Genomic DNA, 23,641 nt, shown 5'->3' with positions numbered 1-23,641 from the left:
CCTGGCAAATCTACACACTTTAACTATTGTTAGTGTGTAAAATTGTACTAATAGGTGTATTTATGGAATTTTAGAAATATAAACACTAGTTTTCTACAAGCAAATATACAAATATACCCAATACTTGAGAGTAAGCTGCAAAGTACAGTATCTTATACTACCTCAGCACATTTTTGGTATATGCAAAGTAGAAACAGATAGACATTGAAATAAGGCATCATACGGTCACAATAGCTTGGATTGCTGACATCTTTGGATATCAAGTTATATTTTATAACATTGAAAATACTGATATTTTACAGAACATTATCAAAGACCTAGGGTATTGTTGCCTAAATTATCCACATTTAAACAATATGCACCATTATGTATATCTACAGTATATATAACAATTATAATTATTTAATTCTATAAATTCCTGCATAAATCTTTTTCATGCTATACTTTTTGAATGAGTAAAATTTTGTCTTTCAAAGGAATTATCTCATAACTCTAGAGAAAATGCATCAACCCCTCCCCCAGTGTTCTGGAAAATTTCCCAATGTTAAGAATGGGTTTTTAAAAAGTGTGTGTGAGTGTGTGTGTGTTTTTGGGGGACTGGACTAGATGAATCTGGGAGCATAAGAGGCCCAGGTGAGTTTATAGCGCTATAACCATATCCTACTTGCTTATTCCTGGTTGAACATGCCGGGTGTCACCACTAATTGTTAATATTCCTAACAGAAATAAGAGTATTTCTAGGCGCTAAGATCCGTACCCGTGGCTATCTACCAACTATTGACATGGAAAAATGGCAAAAGCCTGTTAAGAAATGCAAGTCATGGCATATCAGAAACGGAAAGCTCAGGAACACATTGCATCCTGGGAGACTGCCTTGAGCTGGTTAGAACAGGTGTTAACCATAGCTGATGAAATAAGGTGAAATAGGAGCAATGACTCATCTGGGCTCATTGGGGGCTTGTGGGAAAATACCAACCCATTGAAAAAGTGGCTTACCCTACATTGGTTAATGGTAGTGAAAGGGAATAAAAGGGATTGAATTGGAAACCTCAGAAGTAATCTTTGGGGTGTCATCGAACCTTGTTCACTTTCTGGTTGAATCTCAAAGACTGATCACGTTTGTTGTGTGAGCCTTCATTCTAGGAGTGGTTGGGGAGGGACTGTGGCTCAGTGGTAGAGCCTCTGCTTGGCATGCAGAAGGTCCCAAGTTCAATCCCCAGTATCTCCAGTTAAAGGGACTAGGCAAGTGATGTGAGAGCCTCTGCCTGAGACCCTGGAGAGTTGCTGCCGGTCAGAGTAGACAATACTGACTTTGATGGACCAAGGGTCTGATTCAGTATGAGGCAGCTTCATGTGTTCATGAGACTTGCAATATGGTTTGTGAGATAAGCTTTGTACAGTTTATGTACTTCATTTAAACTCTTCCTTTTTCATCAATGGGGACCCAGAGTGGCTTACAGTGTACCCCCCATTTTATCCTCACAACAACGCTGGGAGGTAAGTTAGGCTGGTAGTGTGCCACTGGCCCATGGTCATCCATTGATCTTCCATGGCAGAGATGGGATTGGAGTCTGGGTCTCCTAGATCCTCATCTGACACTCTTAACCACTACATTGTGCTGACTCTTGAATAGTGGTTACTTTTTAAAAGAAAGAATAAAGTTATGTGGATCAGCATGTGAGCTGTGGTAGTGGCAAACTGTGAACTGAACCAATTAATATGCTGAGGACTTGATGAATAATGCTTGGGTATGCACGAAGTATCCAACATTTCCAGTATGTTTAAAAATTACTACAGGAGCAGCATACAGATTTAAAGTTTCCCCCCCCCCAAAATTGGAGGATGCTTTTGTGAGGGAACAAGGTTGCAGTCTTATTGTAATATTGTATGTATTACCTTCTGCTTTTTTATGTATGTAACCTACCTATTCTGCCTTTATGGTATGTCATACCTTACAGTTTTTTGTTTGCATTGTTTTCTAATTCTGTAATCCTAGTGCATTGTTTATTGGCTGTCTTATGCTGCCTGAATTTTTTGTTTATATTTTATAATCTGCCTTGTCTTTGCCAGAAGGTGGGATAAAAATGAAGTAAATAAACATTTGTGTACGCTGATGTGAAAAATGTCAAGCTCTTGTGATCTTCTTTCCTAGAAGAACTGAAATTTGCGTTCTGTTTACCAGCTGTAAAATTATCCTTGTGTTTGAAATACTCAGAATGCCAAGGTCATACCTTAATGAAATCCTGTACAGATAAGGATGGAATCCCATTCAGCAAAGAAAATGTGCTTGTGTGTTAGGTTGGATCAGAATCAAACAGATAAGTGAGAGTAATATTGGATAAAATACAGTGTTATTTTGCAGGCAGAGGTATTCGCATGTTTTTGACAACTCTTCTAGATTTCTTTCCCCCCGGGGTCTCTTAATCCATACCTTAATCAAACAATTACAAATGACCCAAGGTATCCAATTAAATCATATTGATGCCCTTAATATCCAACTCATTTGTTAAACATTTTTTAATAGACACGGTTTCCATTGCCTCCTAAAGGCACTGACAAATTTAGGCGTGATTAAAACAGAATTTTAGAACACAAGGGATGTCACTGGCAATCCCCAGTAGGTATTTTAATAGAGAAATAAAGTTAATATCCTGAAGCTTTTACAGAATATCTTTAATGACTTTATTACCCTCATTTCTCAGTGAGAGTCAAGGTGCAGTATAGAATATACAACAATGCAAACAGGCAGCATGAGACAACCAGTGAACAGTGCAGTAGGACTGTGTGTGTTAAGTGTTTCCGACTCACGGCGACCCTATGAATCAGAGTCCTCCAAAATGTCCTATCTTTAATAGCCTTGTTCAGATCTTACAAATTGAGGGCTGTGGTTTCCTTTATTGAGTCAATCCATCTCTTGTTGGGTCTTCCTCTTTTCCTGCTGCCCTCAACTTTCCCTAGCCTGACTATCTTTTCCAGTGACTCTTGTCTTCACATAATGTGACCAAAATATGATAACCTAAGTTTAGTCATTTTAGCTTCTAGGGTCAGTTCAGGCGTGATTTATAATGTGAATAATTATAATTATAAAGAGCATTTATAAGAATATATTCTCATAATTTATATCAAAATACAAAGGTTTAACAGAGTGCAGTAGAGTAATTGATGTTAGAAGGCTAGACTCGACAAAATCTTGACACTTAATATAAACTATATTTTTATGTTGGGTAAACTGTCTTGACTTATGTAGGCCATGCAGCCATGAAACATCTATGCATATAAGTAATTTTGTATTTTTTCTTGAACTGTTCTATTTTGTGAATGTCCCCCTTTCCTGTATTTCCCCTACCCCTTTGCTGTATATCAAAAAATAAAATGATTTTTTTTAAAAGCTGCTTAGATGAACAAAGGTGTCATGGTGGAGCGTAACAAGTATGTGGGTCCAAGGTCATGAAATGCTTTGTAGGTGATAATCAGTGCCTTGAATTGAATCCTCGGATATGTGTTTGGACTGGTGGTTTTCAACCTGTTCATCACTGACCTGGAGTTGAGGATGAACAGTGAAGTGGCCAAGTTTGCTGATGACGCCAAATTATTTAGAGTGGTTAAAACAAAAATGGATTGTGAAAATCTCCTAAAGGACTTCTCCAAACTGGAGGAATGGGCATTAAAATGGCAAATGAGATTCAGTGTGAGCAAGTGTAAAGTGATGCATATTGAGGCAAAACATCCCAACTTCACATATACACTGATGGAATCAGTGCTGGCAGTGACAGACCAAGAAAGGGATCTTGGGGTGGTAGTGGATAGCTTGGTGAAAATGCCAACCCAGTGTGCGGCTGCTGTGAAAAAGACAAATTCCATGCTGGCCATAATTAGACAAGGAATAGAGAATAAAACAGCTGCTATCATACTGTGTGTGTGTGTGTGTGTTAAGTGCCGTCAGACCAGCAACGGCTCTCCAGGGTCTCAGGCAGCAGTCTTTCACATCACCTACTTGCCTAGTCCCTTTAACTGGAGATGCCGGGGATTGAACCTAGGACCTTCTGCATGCCAAGCAGATGCTGTACCACTGAGCCACAGCCCCTCCCCAAACAGCACAGAAGGCTCCTCACTATTTAAAAAAAACCCCACACCATTGGTTGCCATGGATAAAGCAATTTTGATGCAGAGCCATACGCTTACCAAGAAATCCACAGCAGAATCTCACTGCTTTTCCTAGCATGACTGTCTTTTCCAGTGACTCATGACGTGACCAAAATACGATAGCCTCAGTTTAGTCATTTTAGCTTCTAGGGTCAGTTCAGGCTTGATTTGATCTATAACCCACTGATTTTTTTTTTTTTTTGGCAGTCCACGGAATCATACTGCCCTTATACAAATCTGTGGTGAGACCGCACTTGGAATACTGTGTACAGTTCTGGTCACCACTCCTAAAAATGGATATTGCAAAGTTTGAGAAGGTGCAGAAAACAGCAACGAAAATCATTAGGGGGCTAGAGCAACTGCCCTATGAGGAAGAGTTAAAACGCTTAGCACCGTTTAGCTTAGAAAAAAGGCCGTTCAGGGGAGACATGATAGAGAACTCTAAAATTAGGCATTGTGTGGAGAGAGTGGACAGGGAGAAGCTTTTCTCCCTCATAATACTAGAACGCAGGGTCATCTGCTGAAGCTGAAGGATGAGAGACTGAAAACAGACAAAACACACAATACATAGTTCAGTTGTGGAACTCCCTGTCCCAAGATGTGATGGCTGCCATCTTGGAAGGCTTTAAGAGGGCAGTGGACATGTTCATGGAGGAGGGGGCTATCCATAGCTACTAATCAAAATTAATACTAGTCATGATGTATACCTATTCTCTACAGTCTCAGAGGAGCATGCCTATTCTATTAGGTGTTGTGGAACACAGGCAGGATGCTGCTACTGCAGTTGTCTTGTTTGTGGGCTTCCTAGAGGCACCTGGTTGGCCACTGTGTGAACAGACTGCTGGACTTGATGGGCCTTGGTGTGATCCAGCATAGCTTTTGTTATGTTCTTATGAACTTGTTACAGGCTTTGACATATTGGAACATATGAACTGTTATGTTAGAATTGTACATAGACAGAATTTCCCTATTGAAGAATCATAATTCTCACAAAAAGCCATTTACAAGCTTGTCCTCCCTTAGCTAGGCAAGCCTAGACATGCCTGGGCAAAAGACTCTTTCTTCTATTCAAGAAATAGGTCTGTTTTGTTTTTAACTTACAGAGTAGCTGTTACTGCTGTCTCTGTGACTAAGCACTGGAAAGACCTTGAGAATGGAATGTGTACCAAATAGTGTGCCAAGTTTGTTATCAGAGGAAGTGCTGTTAGCTGCTACCTCTCTAGTATCTTACAGCAACTTCAAAGCATATCACTAGCAGCTTTTAACAACTTTAGAGTTTAGTGTGACCTTAGAGTGTTTCCCTCGATCAGTTAAAGAATACTCCATGGTGATTATATAAATGTTGTATGGGTTTTAAGATTTACACATAGGGTTTTGATAGAATATTGAAAATACACTCATTTTTACTGCGTTCCTTAGGAGATAAGTATGTTAGTAAAATTAAATATTACAGATGTACAGGATAGCTAAAATAGTTGAATTTTGTAAAGCTATTGCTATGACAGCAGATAACCCAGCTGGAAGAGGAACTCCTTATATGGGATAAGCACCTGAAGTGGACTTGCAGTTGTGAACATCTCAGAGTGCAAACTATGTTACATAGTTGATATTGGACAGTATAAATACAGGCAGGGAAACGCAGGAAAGTAAGATTTCTCTAAGTCTTTGACTGAGAAGGTCTCAGAAGATACTGGCTTGGTATGTATGAACAACTTATATGCTATTCTAGATAGTGTGATCAGATTCTTTTAACTAAATCAGACTTCTTTAACTTATATTTTAAGTATTGGATTTTAAACTTAGTAGTATGTAGAACTTGCTTGTATTCTTGTATACACTTTTAAGACTTTATAATACTTGCATATACACATATATTACATTGAAGCTATTCAATAAAAAGAGTTACTTTTGTGAGTAAATTTTGTGTCCTGCTTAGTAGGTGACTAACTGAATAAGATAACATACCACTTGGTGACTAGCTGAATAAGATAACATACCACTTCTCAGAAAGGGGTCAATTCTAAGAACATAGTCAACTGAAAGGCACTGACCTGCTTCAAACTTAGTAACTGATTAGTAAACAATGGAGTGACTGCAGAATGGAAATGACAGGCATGATCTGGCTAGACCCAATAGCAACTGGGCTGCGGTGTTGTGTACCAAATGGAGTTTCTGAGTTGACTTTAAAGGCTGACCCTCACAGAGTGCATTGCACTAGTCTAGCCTTGAGGTTACTATAGCACGGATCCACATGGCCAGGTAAGTCGAGACAAGATGGACAAAATGAAGATGGGTGAATGCATTTTTTGCAGTTCTTTCTCCAGCAATAATTCTGCACCCAGTATAACCCCAAGGATCATTACAGAGTAAGCAAGAGTCACCTGGAACTGATCAAAAAATGGGAAGTGCAATATTTTTCAAGACCCTCAGCCTTTCCACCAGCATTACCATAATCTGGTCAGCATTCAGTTTCAACTTGTTCACCTGCGGCCATTTAACTGCTGCAGTAAGGCACTAGTTCAGGATCTCTACAGCATCACCAGTCAGTTTGGATAAATTCAGATCTGGGTATCCTCAGCATGTTGAAGACAGCCTAACCCAAATCTGTGAATGGTTTCTTCTGTTGGCTTTACGTAGAGGGCTTTACATAGAGATCGAATAGCATGGGAAATGACTTGAGCCAGAAGACAAGTCCCACATGATGGCAACTGGTCTCCAGCATTAACCCTTTGAATCCTACGCATAAGGAACGATTTAAAACAACCCAAGACACCCATTAGTCCCTGCTTCTACCTTCAAAAGCTAGTGTGATTGGCAGTATCAAAGGCTGCTGATAATAACAGTGCCTTTTTGTTGCTCTTATGAAAATTATCTACATTCAAACAAAAGTCTCTGTCCCGTAGTCCAGACTGAACCCATAATTTAAGAATCTAGAGCTAATGAGACGTCCAGGCAGACCTAGAGTTCTTCAGGACATTTATCATCTTGCCCAGAACTTAGCAGGTGATAATTGGCCACATCATTCTTCAGTGATTGATCTGTGATGGACATCAGAGATTCATTGATGTGATCCTTACATGATTTCAGTAACCATGATGGAGAAGGATCCAGAGTGCAAGTGGTAGCCTTTAGAGATCCCAGGATCCTGTTGACATGCATTGCGGTAACCTGAACCAAATGATCCCTAAATGGACTTGATGGTGTACTTGGCTCAAAAAAAGTATATCTGCTCAACTGACAATGTTCTCCATCTGTGCTTGGCTGGCTTTCCCTTGTCTACAGGCTCACATTCTCCCTACTGTTTTGGTATCTGAGTTCTTCCATTTTGTGGTTTCAAAGAATTTACTGCAAGATCTGAAGTTAACTTAGTGTTGACTGCGTATTAGGTGTATTAGTAAGCAAGGCATGTTTTTCTGCAAAAAGCAGAAGTGAAAATAAGTTTATTTTGTATGTTCTAATACATGTTAAATATAGAAACGTGTTTTTCTACCATTAGAGCAGTGCTTTTCTACCATTAGAGCAGTTAGTCAATTCTACTAACTTGTAGATGTTGAAATATTTATGCCTAGATTAGTAACTGACAGGATACTGAGTTTTATAAAGCTCTAACCACAACTGCAACGAAAAGGATACAGATGTCTGAAACCATATCTTAAGACTAACCACAAAAAGCTTGAGAAGGAACAATTGGTTACAAAGTGCTGTGAGTGGGCAAAATCATATTTGAATTCTGTTTTACAGATAAAAAGCTTCTGGTTTATTAAGCTGTATACTAAGTATATTTTATTTGGGTTAAGGTCAATGCTGAGTAAAAAGGCAATTTTTAGTTTTCTCAAAGCTAAAAAGAACGGAAGTATGAAAAGGGTGCAGCGGAGTCTGAAATAGGATACAGCTGCAAATGTTTTGTTAACTTATTTAATTTTGTTTTTATAAAAAAAGGGGTGATAGGAATTGATATCTTTTAATGGGTCTAGATATATTTAAGCCTTGAGGAAGAGCATGGGTATTCTATTATAATGGACTTCGTTAGTTATAAGCTGTAGGTGAAGTATATTTTAGTTTTTGTTGAAAACTATATGGAGACTAATGTTCATAAAACCTATTCCCTTATAGATCTTATAATAATCGCGGTGACCCAAGTCTCTAGATTAATGGCAGCAGATATTGGACCAATCATTTGGTCCGACCACGCTTGGGTAACCTGCTCATTGAGCTCACAGGAAAATAAACAGCAATTCTCAGACTGGAAATTGAATAATTCTGTTTTAATGAAGGAAAAGATCATTTTGGAAACAACGAGTATTAAAGATTTTTTCCTGCACAGTGAGAACTGTGGGATAACATCGCAAGTGGTATGAGACGCATTCAAGGCGGTAATCCGAGGTAAACTAATTTCAATGGCTTCTTACTATAAAAAAGAAAAAGAAAAACAGACATTATTGGAATCCATAGAGAAATTGGAAACCAGGCATAAAAAAATTGGTGGGAGGAAAACATATAAAAAACTCCAAGATGAACTCATTAAATTGGAATTGTTAGAATCACACATGGTGCAAAAAAATCTCTTATTCATGAAACAAAACTATTGGAAATCAGGTGCAAGGACCAGCAAATTATCTAGTCCATAAATCTGCGATTGTTTTTCTCAACACTTTGCAGATAAAATCTTTCACATCCATTCCAACTTGGACAGTACATTAGCACTGACAGGTTTGGATGGACTCAGGATGCCATCTTGCCCAGTTGTATGGGCATTGTATGGGCTTTCGACATTGTTCAATCTGAGCCTGTGGACAGGATTCTTGAAACTTTGAGACCTATTACTGCTTTGACAATATTTGCCCCTCCTGGCTTCTTAATCTGTTGGTGTGTGTGTGTGTGTGTGTGTCTGAGAAACTATAGATACCTCCTTGAGAGATAGGGTGGTCACTGTTGCCTTGAAGCGGGCAGTGGTGAATCCACTCCTAAAGAAACCTACTCTGGACCCAGGAGAACTGACTAACTACTGTACAGTCTCAAATGTACCATTTTTGTACAAGGAGAATGAATATGAGTGGTGGCTGGGAAAGTTTATCAATTCCTGAGTGAAGCAGATTGTTATGGGACCAAAAAGGCCTTGGTCACCTGGTGGATGACCTGGCCTGGGAGATTGATGGGGGAAAGCACCCCGTTGTTTCTGTTGGGCCTCTCAGCGGCTTTTGATACCATCAATCGTGGTATCCTTTTGTACTGCCTTTTGGGTTTTGCACTGTTCAGCAGTGTTTTCAGCCCTACCTCAAAAGTAAGTTAGTGTTCTGGGTGATATATTCATTAGGGTATGTTTCAGCACTTGCTCCTCTCCCTTTCATGTTCCAGTACTGCCTCTACTACTTCTTGTTCGTACTTGGTCTTCAACCGGGCTATAGTATAAATGAGGTAACGTTCACTGTAGTTGTATGCTGATTAACAAATGTACAACTGCCTGTTGCTACAATTTACTTCTTTTGCTGAGATTGTCAGATCTCTCTAGGCAAACTACTTGTTCAGACATTTTTGCACCTATTTTGTTTATATGGAGTGAGGGATTTTTGGAACATAATCTCTTCTACTTTCTTTACTAGTAGTATGTTTATGGGCTTGAAATACTGATTGTAATCAATACAGTAAGAACCTACAAAACTATTAAACAAATTTATGGTAAAGAAAGCAATTTTTGTATGTTAATGCCATATTAGATTGGGGATTGACAGAATTTGTACAGCAAACAAGATTGCTGTTGTTGTTTTGCTGGGGTTTTGTTGTTGTTGAGAAAGCTGCATTTCTATGTAGACCAAATTACACCTTATTTGAATAAATATCTTTACCTTTCCTATAGATTCTGGATCATAAACCACCAGCAGCACGATGGATTGGACTGTAAGCCCACTTCACACTGCCAACTTACAAGCAAGGAATTTTCAAGTTCAGGGAATGTATCACTCACAGCAGCCTGCATCTGGATTTTCTCAAGCAAGTACATCAACTGAAAATTTTTCAATTTACACTGGAAATGATCAAGTGATAAGAACACATTCCAGTACTGAGAACATGGTGGCAAATGAACTGCCTTCTCCAAATAATGTGGGATCCAACAACTTTCAGCCACCTTTCCTAAAGGCATCAGTACCTAATACAGGCTTTGGGACAACACAGAATTTCGTTGCCCTGCATCCACCTATACAACTTTCCAACTTGACTGTCCAAATGACACCTGGCATGGCTAAGAACACCTGGCCAAATTCTAATGTGTACACTTTCTCCCCTGTAGCACCACAATTTAGCACAGGAAATACTGTGCAGAGACCTCCGAATCCATATATGGCCTCAAGCATGTACAATAATCGGCCACAAAAAATTTGTTCTAAATCTGTACAAGCTTTTGTTTTTCGAGGTAACATAAATAGTTCACGTTCTAAAAGGTTTCCAATGTTAGTGCCCAAGTATCGACATACTGACTCTCAAACACATGCTACAGTGTCTCCTAACCAAGTATCGAGCCATTTCCTAAATTCTCAGCCTAATTCTTCATGCCTTACTTTTCCTTCAGGGCAAAATATTCAGAACCAAATAAATGACATGAATTCAGCCTCCACTACAGCGGTGCAATCACAGCAGTATGCCTCCAACTGTGTATATTCACCATATACCATACCTACTCATTATGCAGCCCAGGTCATTCCTCAAGCTACTAATACAAACCTTCCACCACCACCATATGCAGTGCCTCCTATACAAATAAATCATGGGGAGTTTGTACTACCACAGCCAGTTCAAAATACGTCTAAAGAAAGTGTTCAAAACCCACAGAATCTGGAGTTGAATCAGAGTAGTGGTTCATATTCTGTTCAGGGCTTTCAGACACTTGAATCTGTACCGATCTCTAGAGAAACCAATGAAGTTGGAGGTGCTGCAGATAGTAGACATGGACATAGCGCTGAAAATCAGCCTTCTGATGAGTTGACAGAGTCAGCGGTTGAGGCCTTAAAAAGTATATGTAACAATCTTCAAATACCTGGAACCATTCCTCTTGATAAAACGTCAGCGCCACAGACAACTAGCATTACAATACAAGATAATATATCAAAAAGCTCAGGAAATGTTCTCTATAGCTTGATTAAGTCTAAACCTATAACAAAAGAAAGTCTAGAACTGGATTGGCAAAAAATACTTGCAATAACAAAAAAACGTGACATTCTGCAAGCCACCTACAAGTTAAAACAGCAGTTATTTGAATCTGCAGAACAGAAGTCAAAAACATCTGATCCCACTATGCACAATCCTGATCTTTCACCTCCTTCATCTAATACCAATCAGCAACCTGCTGCATTGCTGCAAGCCACTCAGCAAACATTTTCACTTCCCTCACATGATGCGACTCAGAAACTTGCCTCCTTACTGCCACATGACAACACTCAAAATCAGCCACCTTCACTTCTTGCCCGTCGCTCCAGTCAGATCCAAGACAGTTCCTCATTGCCACTGAGGACAAAGAGTCACTTACATCCGATTCTTCGGGATTTACTTAAAGGTACTTCTGATGAAGAGATGTTGCTTAATATGCATGTTGCAGGTACTGAGGGAAATCAGAATAAACAGTTGGTCATCCATGAGAAGAATTCCTCTGATTCTGTCTTAGATTCCAAATGTGCCAAGTCTGAAACCAGTGTGAATGATATGGAGAGAGCTTCCAGGCTTAGCCCTAAAATGTCACAAACTGTTTCTACCCAAGGGCCTTTGACATCCACGGATGTCAGGCCACGTTTCGAACAAACTTCTGCGTTGAGCAAGGATCAGTTAATTAAAATGTCCTTCATGTCGAACAAGGATAAAATAAGAATGCTTATTAATAAAATACTGACTAATCGTCAGAGTGTAGTTTCAGTTCAAAATCCAACTGCGTCAAGTGCATCTTCACAGTTAAGAGAAAGAATAGCAAAAAAAGGAAGTGAAAATTTCCAGAATTTTAGATCTGAATTTATCCAGCAGAATAAAGACAATTGTCTCCGAGCACCTGATAACAGCATTACCTCTTGGAACAGTGGAAATGATAGCTCTAACTCATCCTCTCTTGCTGTCACTGTTCCAGAAGCAGGAATAGTTCAGAGGTCCTCAGTTACTGGGAATTCTTGTACTGTGGAAAGAACTTGTTCTTTCGAGGAGCTAGAAACAAGTCTTGCTTTGTGGAGGAAAAGCTGTTCTGCATCTCTAAATGAACACTTAGGTGAAAAATCAAAATCAACAACTAATTCATTCCCATTAGATATAGTAGAGGATAAAGAGAGAGCCTGTGCTATGAAAAGCTTCCCAAATGCATTAACAGACTGTGAGAAATCTAGTGTTGCAGTTGGAAAGAATGAACCGAGTCTGTCTTCTGTTCCTTCATCTCTTGGACAAAAGCTTGATACCATGAGTTCTAGTTCACTGAAGAGCTCTGAACCTCAAATAGCTATTGTTTCTCCCTTAATACTTTCTAAAGAGGGACTTCAAAATGAAGTGCAGGAAAAGAAAGTATCTTCTATATTGGAAACAGTGTATCCAGTTATTGAAGAAGGCAGTGTACACAGTTTATATAAATGTGTTCTCACAGTGTCAGATGCTGATAAACCAATAAAAATAACTGCTTGTTCTCCATCAGATTGCTGTGGTACTGTCAAGGATGTACATTCAGGTATGCCACAGAAGATGGCCAAATCCACCGGGAAAAATGGAATACAGAGAGCTGAAATTGGAACAGACTGCTCTTGTGATCCAAACCAGGGGCTAACTGGTCCTTTAGAACTGGGGAAAAATATACCGCCACTCTATTCTAGAGACTGTTTTCTACCAGGAACTGATAATGATAGCACAAGTCCAGTTTCTCAAAAGTGTGCTCCTAAAACCAGTCCAGATATGGTAGAACCAGAAGATTCTGTACTGAATAAAAACATATTGCAGATATCCAGCGTGTGTACTTTAGTTCAAGGGGATGCATTTTATAATTCACAAATAGCTAGTATCTTTAATACTAGTTCTTTGAAATCTAAAGCAGAAAATAACACCTCTTCAGAGGACCAGAGGCCTGATTCATATAATAAAGAACAACAGTTGAGCCACTGGAAAAGAGACTCTGAAATAAATGGGAGCACATCTGTGGGAGATGTCTTGTTACCATCACTAGGTCCCCAATCAAAGGCCGCTGCAGAAAAACTGTTAAACTTACCATGTTCAAAGGTACCCCAAAGTGGTAAGGTTTCAGATGAGGTGAATGAAAGAGATTCTGAGGAAGAAAACAACACTGACTTATGTAATCCTAATTCTGGAAAGGATACTGAGCAAAATATATCTTGCAATGATGTTCACAGCGCAGATTCGGCCACTGGTAACCAAAAGGTACCTGGAAACAGTATTGTTGATGAGGGTAGCACACAGAGTATCCAAGAGTATGTACCAAGTGATGAGAATCAAGCACATTCCGTGAACAATATTGACATCGCACTGACATTGCCAAACGATCAGCTGACTGAACTCTTAAAAGAATTTCCTTATGGAATTGATGATTCCAAGGTATTAAAAAAAACTGGAAATGAAGATTCTGCAACTAAATTAATCTATATAAAAGATGGACAAGAGACTGAAACTTGTGGACAGAACTCTGATGCAAATCATGCTCTGGACCAAATAAAAATCACAATATTAAACCCTCAACAAATGAAAGAATTGTTTCCAGAATACAGTAGTCAGTCCTCTAACAAACTGGAAAATAGAGAAAACGATAAGATCTTGATAACTTCAGAAGATACAAATAAAAGCCATATTCAGACCATACTTAGTGAGAACACAAATACCTCAGCAGAAACAGTCCAGAAACCGGCAAGTCAGTCATATTGTTGTTTAAAGGGTTGGATAGGTTTAGAGTATGTAGTGGACCCTTGTCAATGTATGTTGGATAAAGAGGCTGCTTTAAAGCAGCAATTGGGTCAGTATTTGCCATCTGAAATTACAATTAAAGAGGAACCAGAAACTAATGATACTTCTAGTACTGATTGTTTATTAAACAGTCAACAGCAGACTATATATCCTTTCAGCAATAACCTTCCTTCAGAAGATGAAAATAACAAAATTTGCAGTAAAACCTTTGTACACAGAGAAAATGACTTTCAAGAAAAGGAGTGTAAGCCATTGAAAGAAGAAAAAGAACTTATTCCAGTTCCTTCGTTAGAGAAATTAGAGTCTCTGAAACTTAATAAAAAAAAGCAGAGGACAGAAGAACTGCCAGAAAAGGTTCAGATTGAATTGTGCAACCAAAAATGTGCAACATTGGTTTCTAAAAGTCAAGAACTGTTGTATTCAGGAAGCGGTTACTCAAAGGGGGAATCTATAAGATCTGCCTGTAAAAGAGAATTATCTAACAAAGAGAGGATTCGAAGAGAATCAGTGGTCGACAAAGCAATGTCAGATACCCTCCGGCATAGAAGTATGGTAAACAAACCTAGTAAAAAAAATGAAAAATATAAAATTAAAAGAGATTCGAGTGAAACTCACATAATTAAAGGACCAACTCACACCTTAAAGAGGGGGCTGAAGAAACATACTGCAAGTAAAGAAAAACTGAAAACTTCAGAAAGACCATGTAGTACTGTTACAAACTCTTCAAACTTAAGTAGTGTTGACTTGGTTTCCAGAACGTACAATAATACTCAGCATTCACAAGAACATTTAAACAGACAGAAATGCAAAATTAAAAGACATTCAGAGAATAACAAAGCCATGAGAACAGAACATAATGAATCTAGTAGTTCTGGGCCTATCCGGCGGAATAAAGAAAGCTTGGTGAGAAGAAATCTGAAGAAATTTGCATATCCAGAAGAGAGAGGAAATGTGTGGCAATACAGAAGATCACTTTCAGACAATACCAAAACTTCTAAACTGCAAACATTTAGAGGGCAGCATCTCAATATGTACAAAACTAATTATTTGGGCAAAGAGGCGGTATGGGGTGCTCATAAGAGAGACGGGGGCAAAATCCTTTCTGATAAAAAATCACTTTGTAATAGAAAAAGTAATATACTTACACTTCAAAGGGAGCAAAAGAAAAATTATTTGAATAAAGTTGCATTCAAGCAGACTGAGCGAAGCATCTGTTTGACAAACCTAGAACAATCACCTTCCAAATCAGTCTGGCATGTGAAATCAAGTACTGCTGAAGAACACCCTGGAGATGAGAAAAACTACACTCCATGTTCCCAGCAATCAGAAGTGACAAAAACCCCAATGCTTGAATTCAAGATGTGTCCAGAAATAGTGTTTAGAAATTTGGTCTCTGAAGAAGTTCCAGAGGTGAAGAAGCTTCCTGAAAAAGAGGCAACTCCTGTTGCAGGTACTGTATCCATTTTAAATAGATGAAACCCATGTATGTTGGAGTAAATTAAACACAAGGCCAAATGCAGAATGGAAATTATTTTGGTATCGAAACTGTTGATTTTATAGTGTGACTGTGTAAGTGGTGAGAAAGCATATTCATGTAAACGAAGAGTCCTTTTTAACATTTCCCCCCGTTACAAACCACAAAAATAATCTTCATGGCATGGATACAACTTTTGCAACTATCTAATGAAGTCTGTGGCTACAGCCTGTGTTGGGCGAGGTTGCATTTCTGGTTTAAGGTGCAGACTTACAGTGTAGATGTGTTTTCGAATCTGGCACTGTATTTAGATGGCTCAGGTGGTGATGCTGGCATTTTCCCAACTTGGGCTGATTTGCCAGCTATGTCTTCTGGAAAATACATGGCTATTCATGCTTCTGTGAGTGTTGCAGTATAATACATACTTTGTGTTCTTTGCTTTGAAAAGTGGTCCAGAAGCAACAGCTGGGCCAGAATGAGCCTGCAAAGTTGATTGTTGATTGGAACACATTGAATGCTGATTAGCTCCCAGTTGCCTTATGGTCCTAAGTCAAAGTTCTAAGTACAAGTACTAGCCTTCAGAGGCCTTCAATAGTCAGCCTATGATTATGATCTCTTAAAGACTGGTGACCTTCCGTATGAGCCTCTCAAGACCCTGTTCAGTTTAATTTCGCTATGTGAGGTGAGGTAGCTGGTGATGTGAGACAGGGCCTTTTTGCTGATGGCACCAACACTGTGGAACACCTTCCTTAGGGTGGTGCAACTTCTTCTGCGCTAGTGGTAGATGTCTGACAACGTGTAGTTCTTCTGAAGAGCTTTTAGTATTCTTTTTAATTTGTAAACTATATATTCTGCTGCCACTCTCTTCAGTTAATTTAATTACTCTTCTGTTGAGTTTGTTCTTGTGTGTGTTTGGTGGGGATGGTTTTTATTTGTACTGTGGTTTTTAGGAACTATTGGCCACTTCATTGATTCCTTGAATTAAAAGTTTGAATATAAGAATTGTAACAAATAGCATGGTATCAGTTATGTGAAAATATTCCAGATTGTGAATGCCAGCCCGATACTGAGTGTACCTTTTCTGTGAATTCTGACTTCCATGATCTCATCTGTAACTGATGATGCATCGGGTTCAATATCTCCTGATCTTTTGGGAGCAAGAAGGAAGTTGCAATAATTATCTCCTCCCAGGGTAGAACCCCCAATCCTCAATTCTGATCAGGGGCCAAAAAAAATCCCCCAATCCTCAATTCTGTTCAGGGGCCACTTCCACTGCACCATGTTAGTTTTTGCTGAACCTTTTCGTAGTTTGGCATATATTTCATTAATGGATTTATTAAGCATGTCCCAACTTCAGGGTGACTGACTAATTTCCTAATGAATACTCAGGGGTCGGCAAACTCATTAGTCAAAAGAGCCAAATATCAACAGTACAACGATTGAGATTTCTTAAACTATATAGGTAGGTACACTGTTTATTAACTTAATAAACTTTAATTAAAGTTTTAAGTCTTAATTAAACTATAGGTACACTGAATAAAACTTGATATCATACTTAATAGTGGTCTTATTTATTGATACAAATTAAATTGTAAGTCCCTGCCATTTCCCCCTCCCCGTCCGGAGTCCTCGTCTGGAGGCCTGGTCTACCGCCATAAAAGCCTATTGGTAGACCTGGCCTCCGGCTGAGTCCCAGGTCTACCGACAAGTCCAGCTCTACCGACAAGAAAGCCAGTGGGTAGACATGGCCTCTGAGGAGGGAAAAAAATAAGTAAGGTATCCATAAAATTAAATCATGACAATGCCTGACGAACACTGTACATTTTCCCCATCTGCATTCCCAAAACTCTGCAGGGGGGCTTATTGTTGAGTTGTGCAGCTGAGTGGCAAATCCAAGGCAAAACCTCCAATTCATAAATGGCCAATAACCCCCCATGCAGAGTTTTGAGAATCTGGATGGGGAAAATGTGCATCTGAGTGGCAAACCCAAGGCAAAACCTCCCATTCACAAATGACCAATAACCCCCATGCAGAGTTTTGAGAATCTGGATGGGGAAAATGTGCATCTGAGTGGCAAATCCAAGGCAAAACCTCCCATTCATTGGCAGGGCGAAGGTCTCGCCTGTCCGCGCCGACCCCCAAGCCACGGCCCCTCCCAAGAAGCCTGCTCTGCTATCTCCCCCCCCCCCCGGTCAGCCAAACGTCCACCCATGCTCAGCCAGGGATGAGGATTTTGTCCCGAGTCGGCAGAGTTACCGGCCGACACGGGACGACAAACCGACGACTCCGCCGACTCTTTCACCCCTCGCAGACAACGAGGGGAGCTGAGGGAGGGGGGCGGGCTCCCAGCAAAACAGCCGGCCGGGAAAGAGGCGCGGGCAGCCAGGGAAGCAGGAGGTGGGGCAGGGAAACAGCCCGGCACACCCCGCCTAACAGCTGGGCAGGCGGAGCCCCACCAGCCTCGAGACAGCCCAGCACAAGGCGGAGCCTGCCTCTCCCCCCCCTTGCAGCAGCAGCCTGGGCGGCCTGCCGCCGCCTCTCCCTGCCACCCCGCTGAAGAGAGAGAGAGAGGAGGGGAGGCCGGGGGAGGGGGCGCCGCCTCCCGCTCGCCTGCTGGCTCCTCCCGCCTGGGGCATGCTAGAGCCCTGCAGGAGCACGGCACCTCTGCCTGGCTGGGCGCGGGGATGTGGAGGAGCCACATCAGCCGACAGACGGGGGGGTGGGGAGCCGGGGAGCCACACTCAATGGACCAAAGAGCCTCATGCGGCTCCGGAGCCGCAGTTTGCCGACCACTGGTCTAGCATAATGGAAAAGACTAGCAAAGAGGACAAGCACAGTCACAGAGAGTCCGTGTGGTGTAGTGGTTAAGAGCAGCAGACTCTAATCTGGTTTGTTTCCCTACTCCTATGCATGAAGCCTCCTGGGTGACCTTGGGACTTCACAGTTCTATCAGAACTCTCTCAGCCCCACCGACTTCACAAAGGTGTCTATTGTAGGGAGGGGAGGGGAAGGCAATTGTAAGCTGCTTTGAGACTCCTTAAAGGTAGAGAAAAGCAAGTTATAAAAACCAACTCTTCTTAAACTGTATGTCAATCGGTCTATTAAGATTTCTTCTATCAGCTACTCCGTATCCACAGTGGTCAGCTAGGATAATCCATAAACTTCCTTCAATTGGCATAGATCCTGTGCGTTTGATGGACCTAGGGTTGGACAGAGCAAAAGCTATAGTCCACCAACGCTTCCGTGATATGGAGTTTCAGTTGGAGATTGCGCAACTTTCTGGGGTGTATAGGGATTTATTATTTTGTGGTGTGGCAAAGCCATGGCCCCATATCTCTTCAACATCACGTCACCTCAACTGAGATGGGCATTCTCTAGAGCACTATTTGATGCCCTCCCTGCGGCTGTTCTTCTGGGCAGATTTTTAAATCAACCCAGAGAGCTGAGAAAATGCTTACGTACAATGGGAGTGGAAGAGTCCCTGTCACACATTTTATTGCATTGCGAATTTTATTTGGAACTTAGAAGATCCATAATTGAACCCTGGTTACAACGATTTGGCCTGTTACATCAATCTATAACTAAAGAGAGTTTATTCAATTTCTGCGCGAGGATAAAAATCCTGCTATATCCTATGATGTAGCTTGTTGGAAGGCCATTACCAAAAGGAATGTTCAAAACAAAAAGGGTTATATTATTTGCGATGCATCAGATGATGAGTAATGCGTGAATCAAGGTATAATGTTTATTGGTTTTGTTTTTTTACTGGTATTTTAATATGTTGATAAACGTATTTTAACTTGTCCTTTTTAGGATATCTTATTCTATTCCCTCTGCTTTCATTTAACGGTATATATGTACCTGCACTGTTTTGTAATTCTATGCTGGCCATTAGCTGTAACAATAAACAAGATGAGTCCCAGGTGGTAGTTCTGATCTCCTTCCCTTCCTCACAGAAAATTCTTGCTGGGTCCTGTAAGGGGTATGGTGAGAAGTTATAGGAGGGTATTAGTTGGTATTTGGAATTCTGATACCGTGGGGAGCACAAAATGGGCCCATTGGGCTGCCTATGACACACCCCAGATGTAGAAGCTCTCCCACTCTCTGCATGAGCTACTCTTTAGAAGCTGGCGGGATTCCAGTAGCTTGTGACTGGCCAGATGGTGACCCCTATATAGTCCTTTTCACTTTCCTACAAATTATATGGGACCAAATCACTGCCCTGTGGCGCAGAGTGGTAAACTTCAGTACTGCTATCAAAAGCTCTGCTCAAAACCCCAGCGTTCGATCCCAGCGGAAGTTGGTTTCAGGTAGCTGGCTCAAGGTTGACTCAGCCTTCCATCCTTCCGAGGTCAGTAAAATGAGTACCCAGCTTGCTGGTGGTAAAGGGTAGACAACTGGGGAAGACAGTGGCAAACCACCCCGTAAACAAGAGTCTGCATAGTAAACGTTGAAATGTGACATCACCCCATGGGTCAGGAATGCTTGCACAGGGGACTACCTTTACCTAAATCATGTAGTGTCATTGAAGGGTAGTAAGCGCAGACCCAGTTGGCAGTCTTCATGAGATAATATAGGGAGCTCCAAGAGAGGAAACAGGCTATATCTTTAACGCCATACTTAGAACACTCAATGAGTGTGTGCAAACCCAATACAAAGATGGCAGCTCTCAGGTGATTTGGGAGATCACCTTAGTACATAGACGATGTACTGACACCTTGGTTATGAAGAACTGATTCGTTTTAAACTTAACATTTGTAGTCAATCAGTTGCTACATTAGTTAGAAAACTTTGAAGCTTCTATTTTTTTTCTTTCAGCTGTCAAAAGTAAAAGAGAAGATTGGTTAAATTGCCTTCCCCCGAAGAAAAGAAAAATTGATGAAGTGGCAACTCAAGGTAACTCTGTTTTTAGGTTAAAATTAAAAATTTGTGTTTCGGAGGTGTATGTGTGTGTTAAGTGCCATCAAGTCGCTTCCGACTCATGGCGACCCTATGAATGAAAGTCCTCCAAAATGTCCTATCTTTCGGAGGTGTAGTTTGGGACAAAAATACCATCCAGGCTGAACCTGGACTACTCACCTGTCCCCTGCTTTTTGCACAGTGCTCACGAATGTGAAGTGACTCAGACTGCTCAGACTATCAAATATGATGTACTATGAAAGATGAGATCGCATTTAAATGCTGTGTGTAAGGCCAATAAAACTGTGCCTGATGTATGATATAATCATGGAGGCTGATTTATTAAGGTAGATGGATGTTTTTTGTCTACCTAAAATTTCAGTAATATGTTGATGGCAGCATTTAAAAATATTTCTGCTTTAGAACTTTAAAAAGCGTACTAAAATAAAATTAAACTTTTATCAAAAAGTGTTCCTTTGGTTCCAGACATCAAATACAACCCAAATTACAACTAGGAATTGATTCAGAGGGTTGGTTTTCTGTGTGACTATACACTTAGGAATGCACATGAGGGACTGCTTATTATATCTGATGTGTGAGGATGCTTTCAACCAATCTCCCTTTTGGTAGTCAGCAAGAATCCACAGATTTGGTCACAATGGTAATGATCCTTCTCTCTCCTCCCTTCAAAAAACCCAACAACTTCTGAGGCATTGGGAGTGCCTGAAATGTAAAGTCCAAGATTGATCCTGTTTCTCCCAATTTGCAGATTTGCGAGGCAGGTTAAGTGGTTGTATTGGTGGTTAGCAGTCTTGATGAGTGGGATGTAAATATTCAAAACCGTTTTTGAAAAACAAAAATTAAAACAAAGGGGTGTCTTTGTTGCCATTCTGCAGTTGAAGATCATATTCCACAGAAATCCAATGCCACATTTGAGACCTACAAGAAGATGCACCTGGAAAAAAGAAGCCGAAGCCTGGATAGTAGCCCTCTAAACTAGGAATCCATTAAGTTTTGAGCAGTATCATGGGAACGTTTACCATGATCTACTTTGCCTGACTGGACTGCATAGTCGTGTGATGGTTTTGGCCAGACAATAATATTTTGACTAATATCAGCACAGTGGACATCGTAATTGTACACCGCGTGTGCGTATTGTCCCACTTCAGTTCAGAGAACAGTCACAATTTTGTCCATGGGCCTGATTAAATAATGGAGTGATACTGTTTCTACTGGTAATCTTCGTAATCCTCTTTAGTTCATCCCCCATAATTTAGTATGTTGAGAGACCACCAGTGCAGAAAAACATAATGTGTCTTTTTATCTAGGCATTTAAATGGATATTGTGGTTTTTTAACTTTGAGGAGGAACGTGCAACAGAGGCAGATAAGCATTACCATATTTATCAGGGAACCCTGTAAACTAGAGATGTTGCTGTCTAGCTAGCTGAAACATTACAGACGTGTCGAAATTAACATTTACTTTCTTTGTAGTTTCAGTTAGTGGGGTTTAGGAAACAGGAGTCTGTACTATGGTTAAAAGAAGCAAAGACTGATGTTAGATATGGTTAGCAATGTTAACCGTTTTGAGAACAAGATTGTATTTTGACTCCAAATTCACCAGGGCTAAGATCTTATTTAGATTCTTCAGCTAGTTACTGTAAATAAAAAACCTTATTGTAAGCTATATTAGCTAATGTTTCAAACCTCATGCTCTACAAACTGTAGTAATATTGAATATTCTTTTGTGCCTTTTAAAATGTATTGATAATATTTGGAACTTCTGTTACACTCTGGTATTTTTAAAGGGTTTCATATTAAAATTGCATTTTGACAAGTTGTGTGTAATGTTTTACTTTTGGGGTCCAGCTTTGGCAGACACTGAAGAGCTTAGGAGTCCTGGTGGACCTAGTTCTAGTGTTTGAGAAACAGATTGCTGCAGTGGGCAAAAGGGTTTTTTACCAACTACAATTGGCCCATAAAGCCTTCCACCTATTTGGAGACTGCTAATCTGATCATGTCAATGTGTGCAGCCCTAACCTCAAGATTTGAGAACTGCAATGAGCTCTATGTAAGGCTGTTCTTGTTTGGAAACAGCAGTTGGTGAAAACTGACAGATCATCAGGGTGGGCTGTGACTTTTGCATTGGTTGCCTATTGGTTTCCGAGCTGGTGCTTACCTTTAAAACCCTTCATGACCTGGGACCCACACACACCTATTTATTTACTTTATTTATATCCCACCTTTCTCCCTAGTGGGGACTCAAAGTGACTTACAAAACTGATGTAGAGCTACTTTCCTCTAGAAGGCTACTGTATAATATAGCAGCAGCCACAGAAAAAGCCTGTTGAACAGATGTAGTGGAATGCATCCTCACAGGAATCATAATGACTAAAAGGTGTTGCTGTGCTGACCAGAGTTACTGCATGGTCATAGGAGAGGTGATCCTTTAGCTAGGAGAGGTAATAGGAGAGGTAATCCTTTAGCTAGCATAGTGTAGTGGTTAAATGTGCTAGACTAAGACCTGGGGAACCTTTAAGCGTACAGCTGAGGATGCACAGTTGCCAAAGGTACACCTAGCTGGGAGAGCCCAGGCTACCCTTCATGCCTCATCCATAGGCAAAGAAGTGTTGGGATGGACTACCAGAGTCATCTAGTACAACCCCCTTCCAATGCAGGAACTACAGTATCCCTGACACGTAGGTATCCAATCAATACTTAAAACTTCCAACGATGAAGAATCCACCATTTCATAAGGGAGTCCGTTCCAGTGTCAAACACACCTTACCGTCAGGAAATTCTACTCAAATTTAGACAAACTACTTTTGCTGTAATTCGTATCCATTAGTCTTAAGACTTGTCATCCAACGTGACTGAAAACCTGTTGAATACGAAAGCGTCTTGTGAGGTCCTACTCATCTCAGAGGACAGAGAAGCATCAGGCCCAGCGAGGACAGGTGGACGAGGTGAAGACTCCAAAAAGAGGGAGGGAATGTCAAGAGGTTGTGAAGACAACACCATTATCTTCCTTTTCAGCCCCCCCCCCCCCAGGGTCAAGCCTGGCATCCACCAGGCCCAGTGGGGTGGCTGATGTACCTTACTAGAAGCCTTCCTATGGATACATGCCTCATAGCCCCCTATTCCATCCTGGAGCAAAATAATCCTGTAGCCTATCAACTGTAGTTACCTTATCCTCTGAGGC

The 23,641-nt window shown here is 40.6% G+C and overlaps 1 protein-coding gene across 1 annotated transcript; it reads left to right on the top strand.

Moving 5' to 3' along the window:
* The first annotated feature begins 10,026 nt into the window (after positions 1 to 10,026).
* Positions 10,027 to 21,440, top strand: RESF1 (retroelement silencing factor 1). The gene is made up of 3 exons (XM_056847278.1): positions 10,027 to 15,517; positions 20,360 to 20,437; positions 21,337 to 21,440. The coding sequence occupies exons 1-3, from the start codon at positions 10,027 to 10,029 to the stop codon at positions 21,438 to 21,440; spliced, it is 5,673 nt and encodes a 1,890-aa protein (XP_056703256.1).
* The last annotated feature ends 2,201 nt before the right edge of the window (positions 21,441 to 23,641 follow it).

The sequence above is a fragment of the Euleptes europaea genome, chromosome 3 (assembly GCF_029931775.1).
Source record: "Euleptes europaea isolate rEulEur1 chromosome 3, rEulEur1.hap1, whole genome shotgun sequence".
NCBI classification, from domain to species: Eukaryota; Metazoa; Chordata; class Lepidosauria; order Squamata; family Sphaerodactylidae; genus Euleptes; species Euleptes europaea.
This window is presented reverse-complemented; position numbering and strand designations above follow the sequence as displayed.

What these genes read in the sequence shown, in the direction of transcription:
- RESF1 (XM_056847278.1), top strand. Translation starts at nt 10,027, where the DNA reads ATGGATTGGACTGTAAGCCCACTTCACACTGCCAACTTACAAGCAAGG. An exon ending in AGAGGCAACTCCTGTTGCAG is followed by an intron (nt 15,518 to 20,359) that starts GTACTGTATCCA and finishes TTTTTCTTTCAG; the next exon opens with CTGTCAAAAGTAAAAGAGAA. An exon ending in TGATGAAGTGGCAACTCAAG is followed by an intron (nt 20,438 to 21,336) that starts GTAACTCTGTTT and finishes GCCATTCTGCAG; the next exon opens with TTGAAGATCATATTCCACAG.